The sequence below is a fragment of the Microtus oregoni genome, unplaced genomic scaffold (genome assembly GCF_018167655.1).
Source record: "Microtus oregoni isolate MIOR12 unplaced genomic scaffold, Mior012 000024F_ref0000369, whole genome shotgun sequence".
Classification (NCBI taxonomy): Eukaryota; Metazoa; Chordata; class Mammalia; order Rodentia; family Cricetidae; genus Microtus; species Microtus oregoni.
Window position 1 is genome coordinate 18,699,961 of NW_024543083.1, and position 14,716 is coordinate 18,714,676.

The 14,716-nt window shown below is 51.4% G+C and overlaps 1 protein-coding gene across 1 annotated transcript in view; it reads right to left on the reverse strand.

Moving 5' to 3' along the window:
• Nucleotides 1-4,391: 4,391 nt before the first annotated feature.
• The window catches only part of Col4a2 (collagen type IV alpha 2 chain), a 136,651-nt gene continuing 126,326 nt past the window's right edge, over nt 4,392-14,716 (reverse strand). The window contains exons 39-48 of the mRNA XM_041673760.1: nt 12,902-12,973; nt 11,986-12,111; nt 11,339-11,455; nt 10,164-10,325; nt 9,973-10,071; nt 9,544-9,690; nt 9,287-9,403; nt 7,997-8,188; nt 6,850-7,136; nt 4,392-5,541 (exon numbers count right to left, since the gene is read on the reverse strand). Of these exons, the coding sequence (XP_041529694.1) occupies nt 5,284-5,541; nt 6,850-7,136; nt 7,997-8,188; nt 9,287-9,403; nt 9,544-9,690; nt 9,973-10,071; nt 10,164-10,325; nt 11,339-11,455; nt 11,986-12,111; nt 12,902-12,973 (1,577 nt within the window). The 3' untranslated portion in view covers nt 4,392-5,283. The remainder of the gene's footprint in view (nt 5,542-6,849; nt 7,137-7,996; nt 8,189-9,286; nt 9,404-9,543; nt 9,691-9,972; nt 10,072-10,163; nt 10,326-11,338; nt 11,456-11,985; nt 12,112-12,901; nt 12,974-14,716) is intronic.

Sequence of the window (14,716 nt, forward strand, 5' to 3'; positions counted from 1 at the left end):
GGAAAAGCTTTGTTATCGGGAGTGTTTAGCTTTATTTGAACCCCAGGAGATTCCTTGATTCTGGGAGTTGGGGCGGTGGCCATGAACCTGGCATTAAATTATGGCAGTGAGTCGCTCTCTCTTTAAAGTTTTGTTCAGTCCTTGCAAATTCCAGGCCCAAAAATTTCCAGGGTATTTGGATGAGCCTTTTCCCAAGCTGCCTGGACGGCATGGACCGCAGTCGTGGTTTCACTCACAGCCTTGATCTAGATCTGGTCTGAAGCCCCCCTCCCTCAAGTCCAAGTCAAAATCCCTTTGTGGTTTTCCTGTGGGTGGTGAGGAGGCTGCTCTTCGAGAAGCTGACGGCAAGTGTGGGAGACAATAGCGCCTGTGTTCTTACACAATTCGTTGAGAGCTAGCAGGCAGGAACTGGGGCTCCATGAGGCGGGGAGAGCTGCCCTTGTCAGATCTGTGGTCGGCTTTGCTAACGGCTGCTGCAGGCCTGAGTGGCTGGCCCTGAGAAGCCTGCATCTTTCAGAAGAGATACAGTGTTGCCACTGAGTGTGGGATGGATCATTACCGCCAAGGCCAAGGCTTCCTCGTGCTGGAGTCGGGATCCTAGAGCCCGACCTTCCGTTTCACAGTAGCTTGCTAAAAACTGAGAGTGGATGAGTTCACTTTTGCCGGAGTGTCTGAAGCACCCCAGTAGGGGCAGAAGCTATACTTCCTGTCTGACCAGTGACATCTGGGAAGTGTGTGACTCAGAGACCCTGGGGCTGCTCTTTGACAGTTCACCCAGTGAAACTGTTGTGACATGACATGATATTTGCAGTTCGTGTTTGAGGTTCTGAATGAGCGGGTAAATTCCCAGGACCTCTTCTTCCCAGCATTCTCTGACTTGAGACCCAGCTGAGGAAATATCCCTTGAATGACTGCATGTTCAGGGACAGACGCCAGTTCCACTTGAGTGTGCCACCTGTATTCCTGGCTCTAGAAGTATAAGTAGCCATGGCTCCTTCGATTATCTTGCTCTAGAACTGGGTGAGGGACAGTTAATTTGTCAAATGCCTGCCTAGCAGCCTGTATCCCCCGCTCTCAGCTTCCTGGTGATGTCTTGTCAGGAAAAATGAAACGGCACGAGCTCTTGACCCGAACCCCAGCACCCTCTTCTGAGCAGTGTTTCCTGGGACCTTTGTACATCAGCCTTGGTCTTCCATGGGGAACCAGGTCCTTGGGTCCTATTTATGGGGTCACAAGGCTTGTGTTTCTCTAGGGAGCCACAAGCTGTAGGAGTTCCCCAGTGGGTGGCTTGTGTTTGTGGAGAGCGTGGATGAAGGCAGGACGTGGGAATGGTCTGAGGACCAGCCCCTGAGCATTCTTCTTTACCTTTGCCTGAACCTGGTGGCCCAGGAGCCAGTGTTGGGACCATTTGGGGTCCTAGCCTACAGCTGCTCTTCCCTGCTAGAGATCTTTACTTTCCTTCTGATCTGAGTTACTGAAAGCTGTGTCAAAGTTGTTTACCAGCTCTGCTTCACGAGCACGTGTTGCCTTGGCCTTAAGGATCAGAGGATAAGGTTTTCACCTGCTGGCCCACCTGACTGTTGGGTATATAAGCCTCCATGGTGCTGTTGAATAGGGGGCCTCTTACCAGTGATTAGAGGTACGTGTCTCTGTCTCTCTGTCTGTGTGTTTGTGTGTTACAACCTCCAGCCCCTTGCCCGAAGCTTGGGAACTGTATGGTAGCGCATAGAGCACAGACAGGCGTTGTGTGCTGCAGGCCAGGAACCTGGGCTGTCTGTCGTCAAGGGGCCTTAAAAGCCTGTGGTTCGGCATTTCACTCAGGTTTCAAGGTGCCCTCAAACAGAGGGGCAGCTCTAGTGTTTCCCACTGCCCGTGAAGAATGGGCCACGCACAGGTCAGGGAAGTTTGGGGTTAGCTATGTCAATTTTTGGCTGCTGCCTGACTCGAGCCCCCATTTCCTCAGGTCCTGAAACCAGCTTTTTAAAAAGCGTGTCATGTCTGCCCCTGTCTCCCTAGTGTAGGGAGAGCCGCTGACAGGAGACAATCTCAGATCAGGGCCCAGCTCCCACTTTGCCTACTACATAGTCTTACCGTCTGTGCTTCGCGGCCGCTCTAGAGACGGAGAGAATCTCTCACTGAGCATGTTATCAGGCCCTTGTTCCTGACGGTGGTCCCCAACTGTGCAGAGCCACCACTGGAGGGATGACCACAGATCTGAGAGACCCAGGAACCCAGAGACCTTAGTTGGGTGTGGGGTCCTTTCTTCAGGCATTTGTGTCCCTTGAAGGTACACTGGCACCAGCCAGAGGTGGGGTGGTCCCGGCAACACTTCCTGTCTGTGCTGCGCACCCTTGGCTGGCGTCACTGCTCTTTAAGCCTCCACAGCATGCAATCCCTTGTCCTTTCTACCCGGGTTCTCCAGGGCCTCACAGTCAACTCAGGCAGAGCGCGCAGGGCACAGCAACACACAGTCCCTGGATGCTTGTCTTGGAGATGGGCCCAGGCTTCCCATCACTGACTTGCGGGGCTCAGCTTACTGCACCTGGAACCTGCTGCCTTGCCCCTCAGAGGAAGGTCCTAGAAGCATGCCTGTCTGTTCGTCCTGCGGAGAGTACTGGAGGCTCACAGATTGCCAAGGGCCTCTCAGGCTGCTGTGTGTTGGTAGCTAGCATGAGCCCAGTGGGCTCTCAAGCCAAACACTCTCCGCATCCTGCTCTCCCCAGACGGAAGGGGAGGTGGAGCCACTAGGAGCAAATGCAATTGATCTGCAGGTCCTAGGCTGCACTCTGCTGGTTAGAGTGGTTTTTGTCTTGAATGTTTCTCCCGTTTTTTTTTTTAAAAAATATTTATTTATTATGTATACAATATTCTGTCTCTGTGTATGCCTGCAGGCCAGAAGAGGGCACTAGACCCCATTACAGATGGTTGTGAGCCACCATGTGGTTGCTGGGAATTGAACTCAAGACCTTTGGAAGAACAGACAATGCTCTTAACCTCTGAGCAATCTCTCCAGTCCTCGTCTTATAGGGGGCTCTCCTCTGGCCCAGGACAATAATTCAGCAGCCCTCATTTCTTGATTCATGTCTCAATCAGTTTCTCCCTGTGGGGAGTCACATAAGCCCTGGTATAGCTCCTCCTGGAAGAAGGGAGATATTAAATCCCTAGGGATGCTCAGGGCCCTCCCACCATGTCCCATCACAGAGAGAGGCCGGGTCTGTCTCTCAGGGGAGCGAATGGCTCTGTAAGAATCACTGCCATGCTCGGGTACCACCATGGTACCCAAATCTACCCAGCTGCCTCCACCCCATCCTGCGCTTGGACACAGAGCACTTTCTGTCCTGCATTTGGCAGAAGTTTATCTGCAGGAGGTGTTGGGGCAGGGGATTATCAGGGTATGTTTGGAGCCAGGGAGGACTGTGTGGCTTCACAATGGGGCCTCCAGTCCTTGCATTCCATCCTCCCAAAGGACACGGTGTTAGTTATGTTTCTATTGCTGTGACAAAACACCATCACTAAGGCAATTTATGAAAAAGCATTTAACTTGGCTTATCGTTTCGGGGGGGGGGGAGTCCATGGTGTGGTGTGACTGAACAGCCTTATCGTTTCGGGGGGGGGAGTCCATGGTGTGGTGTGATGGAACAGCCTTATCGTTTCGGGGGGGAGTCCATGGTGTGGTGTGACTGAACAGCCTTATCGTTTCGGGGGGGAGTCCATGGTGTGGTGTGATGGAACAGCCTTATCATTTGCGGGGGGGGGAGTCCATGGTGTGGTGTGACAGAATGGCCTCATCGTTTTGGGGGGGTGGAGTCCATGGTGTGGTGTGACTGAACAGCCTTATCGTTTCGGGGGGGGGGGGAGTTCATGGTGTGGTGTGACAGAATGGCCTCATCGTTTGGTGGGGGGCGGAGTCCATGGTGTGGTGTGAAGGAACAGCCGAGAGCTCACAGCTTGATCCATAACCACAAAAAGGACCAAGAATCCCATGAGCCTTTAAGACCTTGAAGCCTGCTCCCAGTAGCAAATCCCCCTCCAACAAGGCCTCATCCTAGGTAGATTCCAGAGCCTGTCAGTGACCAAGCTGTGTCCCAGGGAGTGTTCCTTTCAAATGCTGAGAGTGGAGTTGGAAGCTGTTTGGGGACCAAAGTGAACTTGGAAATGTACTTGAAGGGCATAGAGCCTCCTTACTCAGATGTGTGATTCCCAAGATATTTCTGTAGAAATGAATGATAAAATACAGACAGGGACCAGATTTGCCCAGAGACATGCACATGCTAAGATAGGTGGATTTCTGGGGTTGGCTGGCTGGCCAGCCGGCCTAACCAGCAAAATTCCAGACCATTATACACACGAGCACCCCCCTCCCCGCACACACACACAAGTAGTCAGTCAAATACTCAGAATATCTTTTATTTGTGGTGTTACACAGGAAAGGCATAAAAAGCTTGCTGCGTTGGGGGGAGGAGGTGTTTAAGGTGACAGAGGTTGTGGGACGCCACTGTGAATGATTTGCTAAATGTACCTTCCAGCAGATGCTGGTGTAGGTTTGGCTAGAGCCAGAGACATGTGCCATGGTCGGGGTCTTAAAAAGGCAGGTGCCATCATGTGGGGACTTAAGAGGTAGCAGCTATGATTTGGTAGAAGATAATACTGCCATCCCCGCCGCCAAGGAAACAGGCTTCGTCAGAGCGTTCTGCAAGGATCCTTGGGTGGAAACAGGTGGCAGTGAGCCTCAGGTCATTGGCCAGTCCCCTTGGCTGTCCTGAAGGGTCTGCCTCATTCTAGGAAGACAGTGAAGGAAGGGGAGCCACCTGCAGACAGTTACTGTTGGCTACTGTTGGTGGCACAATGTCCATATCCTACATGGTGAGAGCTCCCTGGGCTGCTCCCATGCTAGCAGGGCTGAGACCCACGGGTGGTAGGACCTGGAGACCCAGTGCCCACTTGCTGAGAGGCGGTTGGTGTGAGTGCTGGCGCCGGGCTGCTTTGGAAGTTTCTTTTTAAAGAAAATACTAAGATCAACTTTGGGGTCAGCATCTGAGGTAATAAGTTAAGAGTAAGCACCAAGCTGGGTGTGGTGGCACACGCCTGTAATCCCAGCACTTGGGAAGCTGAGGCAGGAGGGTTGCCACAAGTTGGGGGGCCAGCCTGGGTTATGTAGTTCCAGGCTAGACAGGGATAAAAAGTGAGACACTGTCTCAAACAAAAAAAAAAAAAAAGGAACAAAACCAGAAGGAGCACCAAAGAGGCCTTCCCACGCGGCTGCCGGTGGGCAGGGTGGCCGGCTTATAGGTTCTTCATACACACTTGGCAGCGGCTGATATGGGTGCGGATGAGGCCGGCCTTGAGTGTGTCGGCAGATGGCGTGCCCTGGAAGTTCTGTTCGGGGATTGTGGTCAGCCAGAAGCTGTACTTGTTAGCGTAGTAGTGGCAGGTCCCACGGCCTCCGTTACACTCAATGAAAGGGGTCGCACGGAAGTCCTCCAGACAGCTACCCGGCGACACCAGCGACTGACCGCCACCTTCGTCCCCAGCCGCCGTGTGCTGTGCAGAGAGAGAGAGAGAGAGAGACGGAGCGTGTTAGGGGCCATGTGCCGGAAACACCCAGGCATCTCGGCTGAGTGTGTATTCATCAGCTTTAAGGCAGATGCTATGTTGCCCTAGCCCTGGGATCAAATGATCGCTCGTCCCTTAGTGTCCTGAGTAGCTCAGATTAAGAGCACACATTACCACGCCTCGTTTTTGCAGACTCTCAAGTTGCCCGGGACTGGCCTCAAGCTCTCTGCATAGCAGAGGGCAACTTTCAGTTCTTGTTCCCCTGGCCTTCGCTTCCCGTGAGTGAGGCTTACAGGTAGGGGCTCCTGCGCCCAGCTTATCTGGTGCTGGAGCTAAAGTTCAGGGCTTTGTGCTTGCCAGTGGAGGACTCCACCAGCCAAGCCACACCCCGTCCCTCTTTGTTCTCTGTCAACACAGACCCTGAGGACAGTGCTCTGCCGTCAGGGTGCACAGCAGTGCTGAGGTTGCTGAGCCTCATGTCCAGAGTTGCCCTGATGCTGGAGGAGGGTGTTGCAGGTACAGACATGGCATGAACCACAGCACCCATGACTGGCTGTGTAGTGAAAGTGGCAACTCCGAAGTAGGCACAATCTGTAGATACGGCTGACTACATTTTGGTTAAACAAAATGTAAAAGGCTATCATTCATTCAAAATGCCCAGTAGATAAAAAAAAAAAAAAAAAAGAAAAACCCCAATCCTGAAATAGGTAGGGGTTGTGAGCTCAGGTTTGTAAGCTGAGGCAGGAGATTGCCAAGAATTCAAGGAGAGGTTGGGCTACAGAGCGGGACTCTTCCGAAAGTTCCTTCCTTGCCTGGCACATGGCTCTGTTAGCCCGCATCAAGCTGAATTATAGTCCTCAACTCCTGTTCCAGGTGTCCTTGTATGACACACAACTTGAGCAATTGTCCCCTATGATGTATGTGTGTGCGCATGTGTGTTTCTATGGAGGTCACAGGTTCAAATTGGGTGGTTATTCAATTGGTTTCCACTGTATTTTTTTTTTTTTTTTGAGAAGTGGGTGTCTCCTTGGGTCTGGCGCTTTCTGGCTAGTCTGGCTGGCGAGAGTGCCTGGGATTCTACTGTCTGTCTCCCAGCACTGAGGATACAGGCTCACTCCACCTCACTGGCATTCATATGGGTGCTGGGCATCCAAACTTTATTTGCCGAGCTCAGATCTGCAGCCCTGATTTCTTCTTCCAAATGCGTGTGCCCTCGTGCCCCAGCTAGGGTGGAGATGGGCAAAGTGGTGCCACGCGGTTCTGTGCTCGGAGAAGGGAAAAGCACTACATACATACCATGAGGAAGGAGTAGCCGATCCACAAGCTCCGCCACCCTGCGGGGCAGTGGGGTATAGAGACGTCTTGGCTGTGGACAGCAATGGCCACAGCTGGCGCCTCACACACAGAGCAGCGGCTGATGTAGGGCTTGATTTCTTCCTCAGCCACAGGCATCATGGGCAGCGGGGCCGTGGTGGAAAGCCAGTAGGACTTGTCGTTGCGGCTGGCGTAGTAGCAGACGTCCCCGGGGTTACAGTACAGAAAAGGCATAGTGCTGAAGCGCGCCAGGCAGGAGCCTGCCAACCCTGCATGAGGAACACGTGAGAATTTAGTCCTGCTGCTTCCACGTCTATGCTGCCACCAGGCCCAGAACAGGACTCCGACTCCGACTCCGGCTGAGGCTCTCTCCAGCTCAGCAAAACGTTCAGTCAGACGGGTCCACCCTCAGCTAATCGGCGGGGTTTGAGCCCTGCCCTTAAGCTCCTGTTCCAACTGTTACTTTGCATCCTATCCTGGTTTGTCTTTTCTCCATTGCATCATAAAACTTGCGATGGGGATGGGGCCACAGTGGGAATGTCCACAATGCTAGAGCCTGGTTGGTACACTTCCAGGACCCGATGGCCCTAGTGTCACCAACACACGGCACACTCCAGCCTTCCACATGCACTTTGGCCCCCTGAGGGGTGGCAGACAGGCTCACCCACTTTGACCTTGTGTGCTTTGTATTTTTTAATTCATGTCCTTTGAAGGCAACACATGCCTGTGGTTTTTTTTTTGTTTTTTTTTTGTTTTTTTTTTGTGAGCATCTGTGTGGAAGGATTAAGTCCATGCCCTCACCTCTCTGTCTGGCTCCAACTTATGTTCTAGGTTTTGGGGGAAAAGCCATAGAATTGGGATGCAACTGGAGCCTCCAACAGAGAGAGCAATCTTGGTTAGAGCTACTTGCGAGGTGTGGATGCTATATCAAATTAAAAGCCCTCCATGAGGGTCCCAAGGCTGAGAGTGTGGTGACTTCATTCTCCTTGGCCATCCCAGCTTCAGCTAAGCCTGGAGAAGGTGGTGGTCATGGAACTGTAGCCAGGAGAAGCTCATCTCAGAGGCTCACAATCTGACCGTGACCACTATTGAGCTAGGGAACAGAGTTGGGGCGTCACGCAGCACCTACCTAGGTCCTGGTTGTGGGCTTTCTCCTGGCCCTCGAAGTACAGCAGGCTGTACCCACTCCAGAGTTTGTTCATGCCCACGGGGCACATGGGCTCCTGGTCCGTCTGGCTGTGTTTCACCAGGAGGTAGCCAATGCTGACGCTGCGGCCTGGCATCCCTGGCAGGCCGGGGTTCCCTGGACGGCCTGGCTCCCCTAGGACCCGAGAGAAAGTGATTGCTATTTAACTGCCTGTGGGCACCAGGGCAGAGGACAAGATCCCAGTTCATTTATAGGATGCCAGGCTTGGAGCACAGGCTTTCTAGACTACAAGCCTCAGGAAAGACAGACCTAAACCAGCTCAGGAGGCCAACAGGACAATAACGATGGCACCAAACATGAGCAGAAAGGGTTGTGAGAGACGGTGGCTACAGGGGCGCTCCTCCAGGGAGAGCCGGGCACATAGCAGAACTGCGGAACTGGGGAGCAACTAGGCCTCTTCCTCCCAGGACGGCCACTTCTCAGGGTGTTCAGGGCAGAACACTCTTTAGGAAGAGTAACACCCACCTGCTGTAACCACCGAGGGCCCCCCCGTTCTTCCCCGGAGACAGCATCTCGTCCGGCAATCGGCCGTCACTGGACCCTCTTACTACCATTCTCCCCGAGGCTCATCCTCCAGGCCTGCTTTTTTAAGACTCCCTTTCCATTGTGTCTTCACTCCTAGGACTAGTTCTGATTTGCCCCTGCTGCAGGACGAGTCTCTCCATGGCTGCCCCCGGCTGCCACACAGGGCACTCCTTGGTGGGCCACTGTCTTCTGACTGACAGTGGTGACACCCCTTGTGTTTGTTACAGCACAGCTTCCACTGCCACTCAGGCCAAGCTTGGGTTGATGAAAACAAATCTTTTTTTATGGGGGGGGGGTATAAAAATGGTTGTTACTGCCGGGCGGTGGTGGCGCACGCCTTTAATCCCAGCACTCGGGAGGCAGAGGCAGGCGGATCTCTGAGTTCGAGGCCAGCCTGGTCTACAAGAGCTAGTTCCAGGACAGGAACCAAAGATACAGAGAAACCCTGTCTCGAAAAATCCAAAAAAAAAAAAAAAAAAGGTTGTTACTTCTGCCCCATGTACTAATACTTTAAAGAAGTAACACAGATCTTTTCAATGCCCATGACATGCTTGGGTTGAGACTAGAGCTGGGTGGAAGCTTATTGAACCAACTCTGCCAGGCACCTGTCTGTCCCTCACCTGTAGACTGGTCAGGGTGTCCCCAGCCTCAACAAAACTCTGTCCTATAAGCCACCCAATCACGTACCTTCCTGGCCAATAGGGCCCTGTTGTCCCATGGGCCCTTGGTCTCCCCGAAACCCTGGAACAGAAGACACGCCACCTCTGCCCTGCGGTCCAGCCTTGCCTGGAGCCCCACGGAAACCTGTAAGACATTAAATAAGTGTATGTCACTGTGCTTAGCAATGTGGTGTTGAGCCGAAAAGGACAGACGTGGGTACAGAGCAGAACGGATGGGGGTTCTTTTCTTAGGGTGGGGCACAGGGACCCTGCCCAGAGCCCTACCCGGATCTCCAGGAGGGCCTTGAGGCCCTATCTCTCCCTGTGCACCGGGAAGGCCTCTCCTGCCCTGGGGACCCACGATGCCAGGCTGAGTAGCAATCTTCTGGGGGACGCCTTGAATGCCTGGAGCTCCCACGGAGCCAGGAGCACCTGCAAGTCAAAGAGAAGCCATGAGTGTCAGGAACAGGCAACTGCCTCGTGTTTTCACTGTGACTTCACCTGCTTCTTCTCTCTGAAGCCCACCCTGAAGGCACACGGGAACACACCTGAAAGGTCCCCTCACACTGGCCACTCAACACCCACCTTCTGCCAAGGTCCTGGGAGCACTGGAAGCCCACCTGGCTTTTCTCTCTACCCTTTAGAGAACGGGGTGCATGCCAGCGGGAGCCAGGTCCACACTGTCACCCCACAGGCTCTGCAGGCACCACTCACCTGGGAATCCTTGGTCTCCTTTGGGTCCCTTGGGGCCTCTGTCACCCACGGTCCCAGAGGGCCCCGTGTTGCCCATGAATCCTTGCTCACCCTTGGGCCCTGCAATGAATACGGAACAGTCAGGACCAATGTACAGAACGGGTCTGTGGTCCTCTGCCTGCCGTGCTCCCTGCTTCACATGACACTGTTACCTTTCTCCCCCGGAAGACCAACTACACCGGGCTGGCCCTGGGGCCCTGGGTCCCCAACCCATCCTTTCTGTCCGGGGAATCCTGCAGCTCCAGCGCTCCCCTCATCTCCTTTGATTCCAGGAAGTGCATCTGATCCAGGTGGCCCTGGAGGACCTCGGTAGCCTGCGGGCAGAAGTCACAGTGCAAAGGTTACATATGGGTCGAGGAGCCCTGGTCATGGACCCACGGCTTGCTGTGGAGGCTCTGGCATTATACCCAGTCATTGCCTTGGACGCAGCTTTTGGAGAGCTGGTAACAGCAACAGTATCTCTTATTTAATAACAAAAACCATCAACAAGACTTGTAACATAAATATTACCATTTTAAAGTTTTAAAGGACACGTCCTAGGCTTTCCCAGAGACACTCAGCATCGTTGATAGACTCCATCCTCACTAAACCACGACCCTCCACACCCTCCACGTCCCAGGAAACCACCTCCTCTCTGCCTTGTGGGACCTTCTATACCTGGAGCCATGCCATAGTTAATTAGCCTCTGTGACTGGGAAACGTCACTGAGCATCCCCGCCTCATCCCTGCCAGAGTGTGCGTTCAGAAATCCTATCCTTTTAGATGTTGGCTATTGTGCCGCAATGCACAAACTACATTTTGCTTTTCTTTTATCTTTTATTGATGATCACTTAAGCAGCCTCTGTCTCCTGTTTTATATAATGTCTATAGGGACACTGATGTTCAAATAATTTTTAGTTGGTAGCATCATCTTCATGCCTTCTCCTCTTCCCCCTATTTTTGTTTTTCATATCTGCTCTCACTTTGTATTTCAAGCTGGCCTGAACTTGCTTGTACTCTAGGTGTTCTTGCCTCCTTCAAGGGCTGGGATTACAGGTGGGTTGCTACCACCCAGCTCTGTCTCTTTTTAATACTTAGCTAGTTCCTGGTAGATGTGGTTGGTGGACACAGATTAAAGATACAAACCCTAAATGGTGAGAAAGATGAAAACTTGGAGCAGGTCTGAGGCCACCCAGGTGGGTACGAGGTTTATCCTGTCATGTGATGTCATGGGGACCATGCGGTGTGGGTGATGGGTGGTGGGGGTACCCGTTCCTTTGCCTGTCTGAACAGTGTGTGGAATACAACTTCTCCCCTAGACATATCACCCATTACAGACACTGCCTACCTTCTAAGCCAAATATCCCTGGCGCCCCCACATCACCAGGTGACCCAGTTATATTGGATGGTGGAGAGATGCCGGGAAACCCCTGAAGTCCTGGGCTTCCTGCTGGGCCGCGCTCCCCTGAGGAGGAAAACAAAAGTCAGTTTAGCTCCATCTGCCCACTTTCAGGGATTCCACTCCCCTTTCATGGTGCTCTTTCTAGATGAAGCATCCTCACAGAGGCTGAGATGGTGTCTTAGGACAGGGAACATTTCAGGGAAGAGGCACGTGGCTTCCCAGGAGGTTGGAGGCTGACCATTAGCTCCTCTTAGCCACCAGCCACCATGAGTCCTGAGAGCCTACTAGAGGCCCTCAGACACTGCCCTGAGAGAATGGCTGTCAGAGCCCATGAGGATGGGACGCTGGAGCCCACGACCACAGCTAATCCCCCATTCAGGGTCTCCAATATCAGAGGCAAGAAGGGAGAGCTTGTCCTCCACCAACTGAGTGGGGCTGGAAATGAACCAGCATTGGAGTAAAATAAGCCAGACCACAGAGTATAGCAACAGAGACGAGCTGGGAGTTTGTGCCTGGAGATTCCCCTCAGAGGACCTTGGACACGTAGTTTCCTTCATATGCTGTGGGGTCTACTCATGGAGATGGCTACTTACCTGGGGTTCCCCGCTCCCCCTTCTGCCCTGCAGGTCCCACAGGGCCTGGAAATGTATTGGGTTCTCCTCGGTCACCCCTGTCTCCAGCGGGGCCTGGGAAACCTGGGTCTCCATGGACATCAGCACCTGTGATACAATATAACAGCAGTGGTTGGCACCAGCTCCATCCATACAGGGGAGGTGGCCTATTGTGTGTGGTATGATGGTCCTCACAGTGTGGAGCAGAGAAATAGGCCATCATCACAGTGCCTTCTAGCTCTGGTCTCAGCAACATGGAGTTTGAGACTCAGAAGGGATATCACAGAGAACACAGTGGAACTCTCTATGGACAGGGCCTTGGCCTTCAGGGCGTCCAATATCACAGCAACAGCTGACCACACTTGGGGACCCCATCCCAGTCTCCTGGTTCTGGTGGCTGCTTTCATCCTCTGCCTTTATTGGGTTTTGAAAATTTGATCTCATTTAAAATATTTCCTGCTCACACATCAGGTGCTCAGAGCAAACTAAACAACAATACAGTCTCACCGTGGCTGCCACAGCCTCAGAGTTGCTGTCATTTGCCCATTGATTAATTTCCCTGCAGGTGGATGACTATTTAGTAGTGTAAAAATCTATAGTTTGGTCAAATAGCACTTATAGGATGATTTTCCCCCTTCTTGTTTAAATGTACTTTTAAAAATTTCCTGCTGGGCAGTGGTGGGGCATGCCTTTAATCCCAGCACTCGGAAGGCAGAGGCCGACGGATCTCTGTGAATGAGCCAGGATTGATATATAGAGGAAAAAAAGCAAAACAAAAGCCCCCCCAAACAGCAACAACAATAATAACAACAGTGACGACAACTACAATGACGATGATGATGACAACAATGACACTCCCCACTGAACACGGATGATTTTTATAGTCACCGCTGGATACCTGGGGATCCAGGGAAGCCTTTGGTGCCTGGCAGGCCGTGTAATCCGCTGATCCCCCGGATTCCCGGAAAACCTGTGGGAAGTTATCATTAGTCATGTCATGTAGGACAACAGAGGGCTCTGGCTGGTTCCAGGACAACCCTAGCCTGCTTTGGCCATTGAGCAGCACTGACCTTTATGGGACAAGCAAACTGCCACTCTTGTGTGACCCACGAGCCTATGTGTGAACCCTTTTCAGACATTTTAGGATGTTTAGAACAGGAAGGGGACCCTGAGGCACTATTTCTGTGATGCCTGTCATGGTGTATGCATGATTTATAAAAGCCGTTGGGCCAGTGAGATGGCTCAGAGGCTAAGGTGCTTCCATGACCGACAACCTGAGTTCAGTCCCTACACGGAAGCAGAGAACTCACTCTTGCAAGCTATCTTTGGCCTCCCCTACATGCTCCATGGCACACCCTGCTCCCAGTCAATTGTGTGTGCATGTACACACGATAAATGCAATAGAAGAAAAGAAGTCCTAATTTTTGACAAAGAAGCAAAAAATATCAAGTGGAAAAAAGAAAGCATATTTAACAAATGGTACTGGCATAACTGGATATCAACATGTAGAAGAATGAAAATAGATCCATATCTATCACCATGCACAAAATTCAAGTCCAAATGGATCAAAGACTTCAACATAAAGCCAGCCACACTGAAACTCATAGAAGAGAAAGTGGGAAGTACACTTGAACACATTGGCACAGGGAACCACTTCCTAAATAGAACACCAGCAGCACAGACACTGAGAGAAACAATAAATTGGGACCTGAAACTGAAAAGCTTCTGTAAAGCAAAGGACACGGTCAACAAGACAAAATGACAGCCTACGGAATGGGAAAAGATCTTCACTAACCCCACATCAGACAGAGGTCTGATCTCCAAAATATACAAAGAACTCAAGAAATTGATCATCTAAAGAACAAATAATCCAATAAAAAATGAAGTACAGACCTAAACAGAGAACTCTCAACAGGGGGAATCTAAAATGGCTGAAAGACACTTAAGGAAATGTTCAACATCCTTAGTCATCAGAGAAATGAAAATCAAAATAACTCTGAGATTCCATCTTACACCTGTAAGAATGGCCAAGATCAAAAACACTGATGACAACTTATGCTGGAGAGGTTGTGGGGTAAAGGGAACACTTCTGCATTGCTGGTGGGAATGCAAGCTGGTACAACCCCTTTGGATGTCAGTGTGGCAATTTCTCAGAAAATTAGGAAACAACCTTCCTCAAGACCCAGTAATACCACTCTTGGGTATATATTCAAAGGATGCTCAGTCATGCCATGTGCTCAGCTATGTTCATAACAGCATTGTTTGTCATAGCCAGAAACTGGAAACAACCTAAATGCCCTTCAACCGAGGTAATGGATAAGGAAAATGTGGTACACAATAGAGTACTACACAGCAGAAAAAAACGACATTTTGAATTTTGCTGGCAAATGGATGGAGCTAGAAAACATCATTTTGAGTGAGGTAACCCAGATACAGAAAGACAATTATCACATGTACTCACTAATAAGTGGTTTTTAAACATAAAGTAAAGAAAATCAGCCCACAAATCACAATCCCAGAGAACCTAGACAACAATGAGGACCCTGAGAGAGACATACATAGATCTAATCTACATGGGAAGTAGAAAAAGATCTCCTGAGTAAATTGGGAGAGGGTTGAAGGGGAGGGGAGAGGTAGGGAGGAGAGCAGAGAAAAATGTAGAGCATAATAATAATTAATAATAGCCCCCCCAAAAAAAAAGGCCAGAGACCTC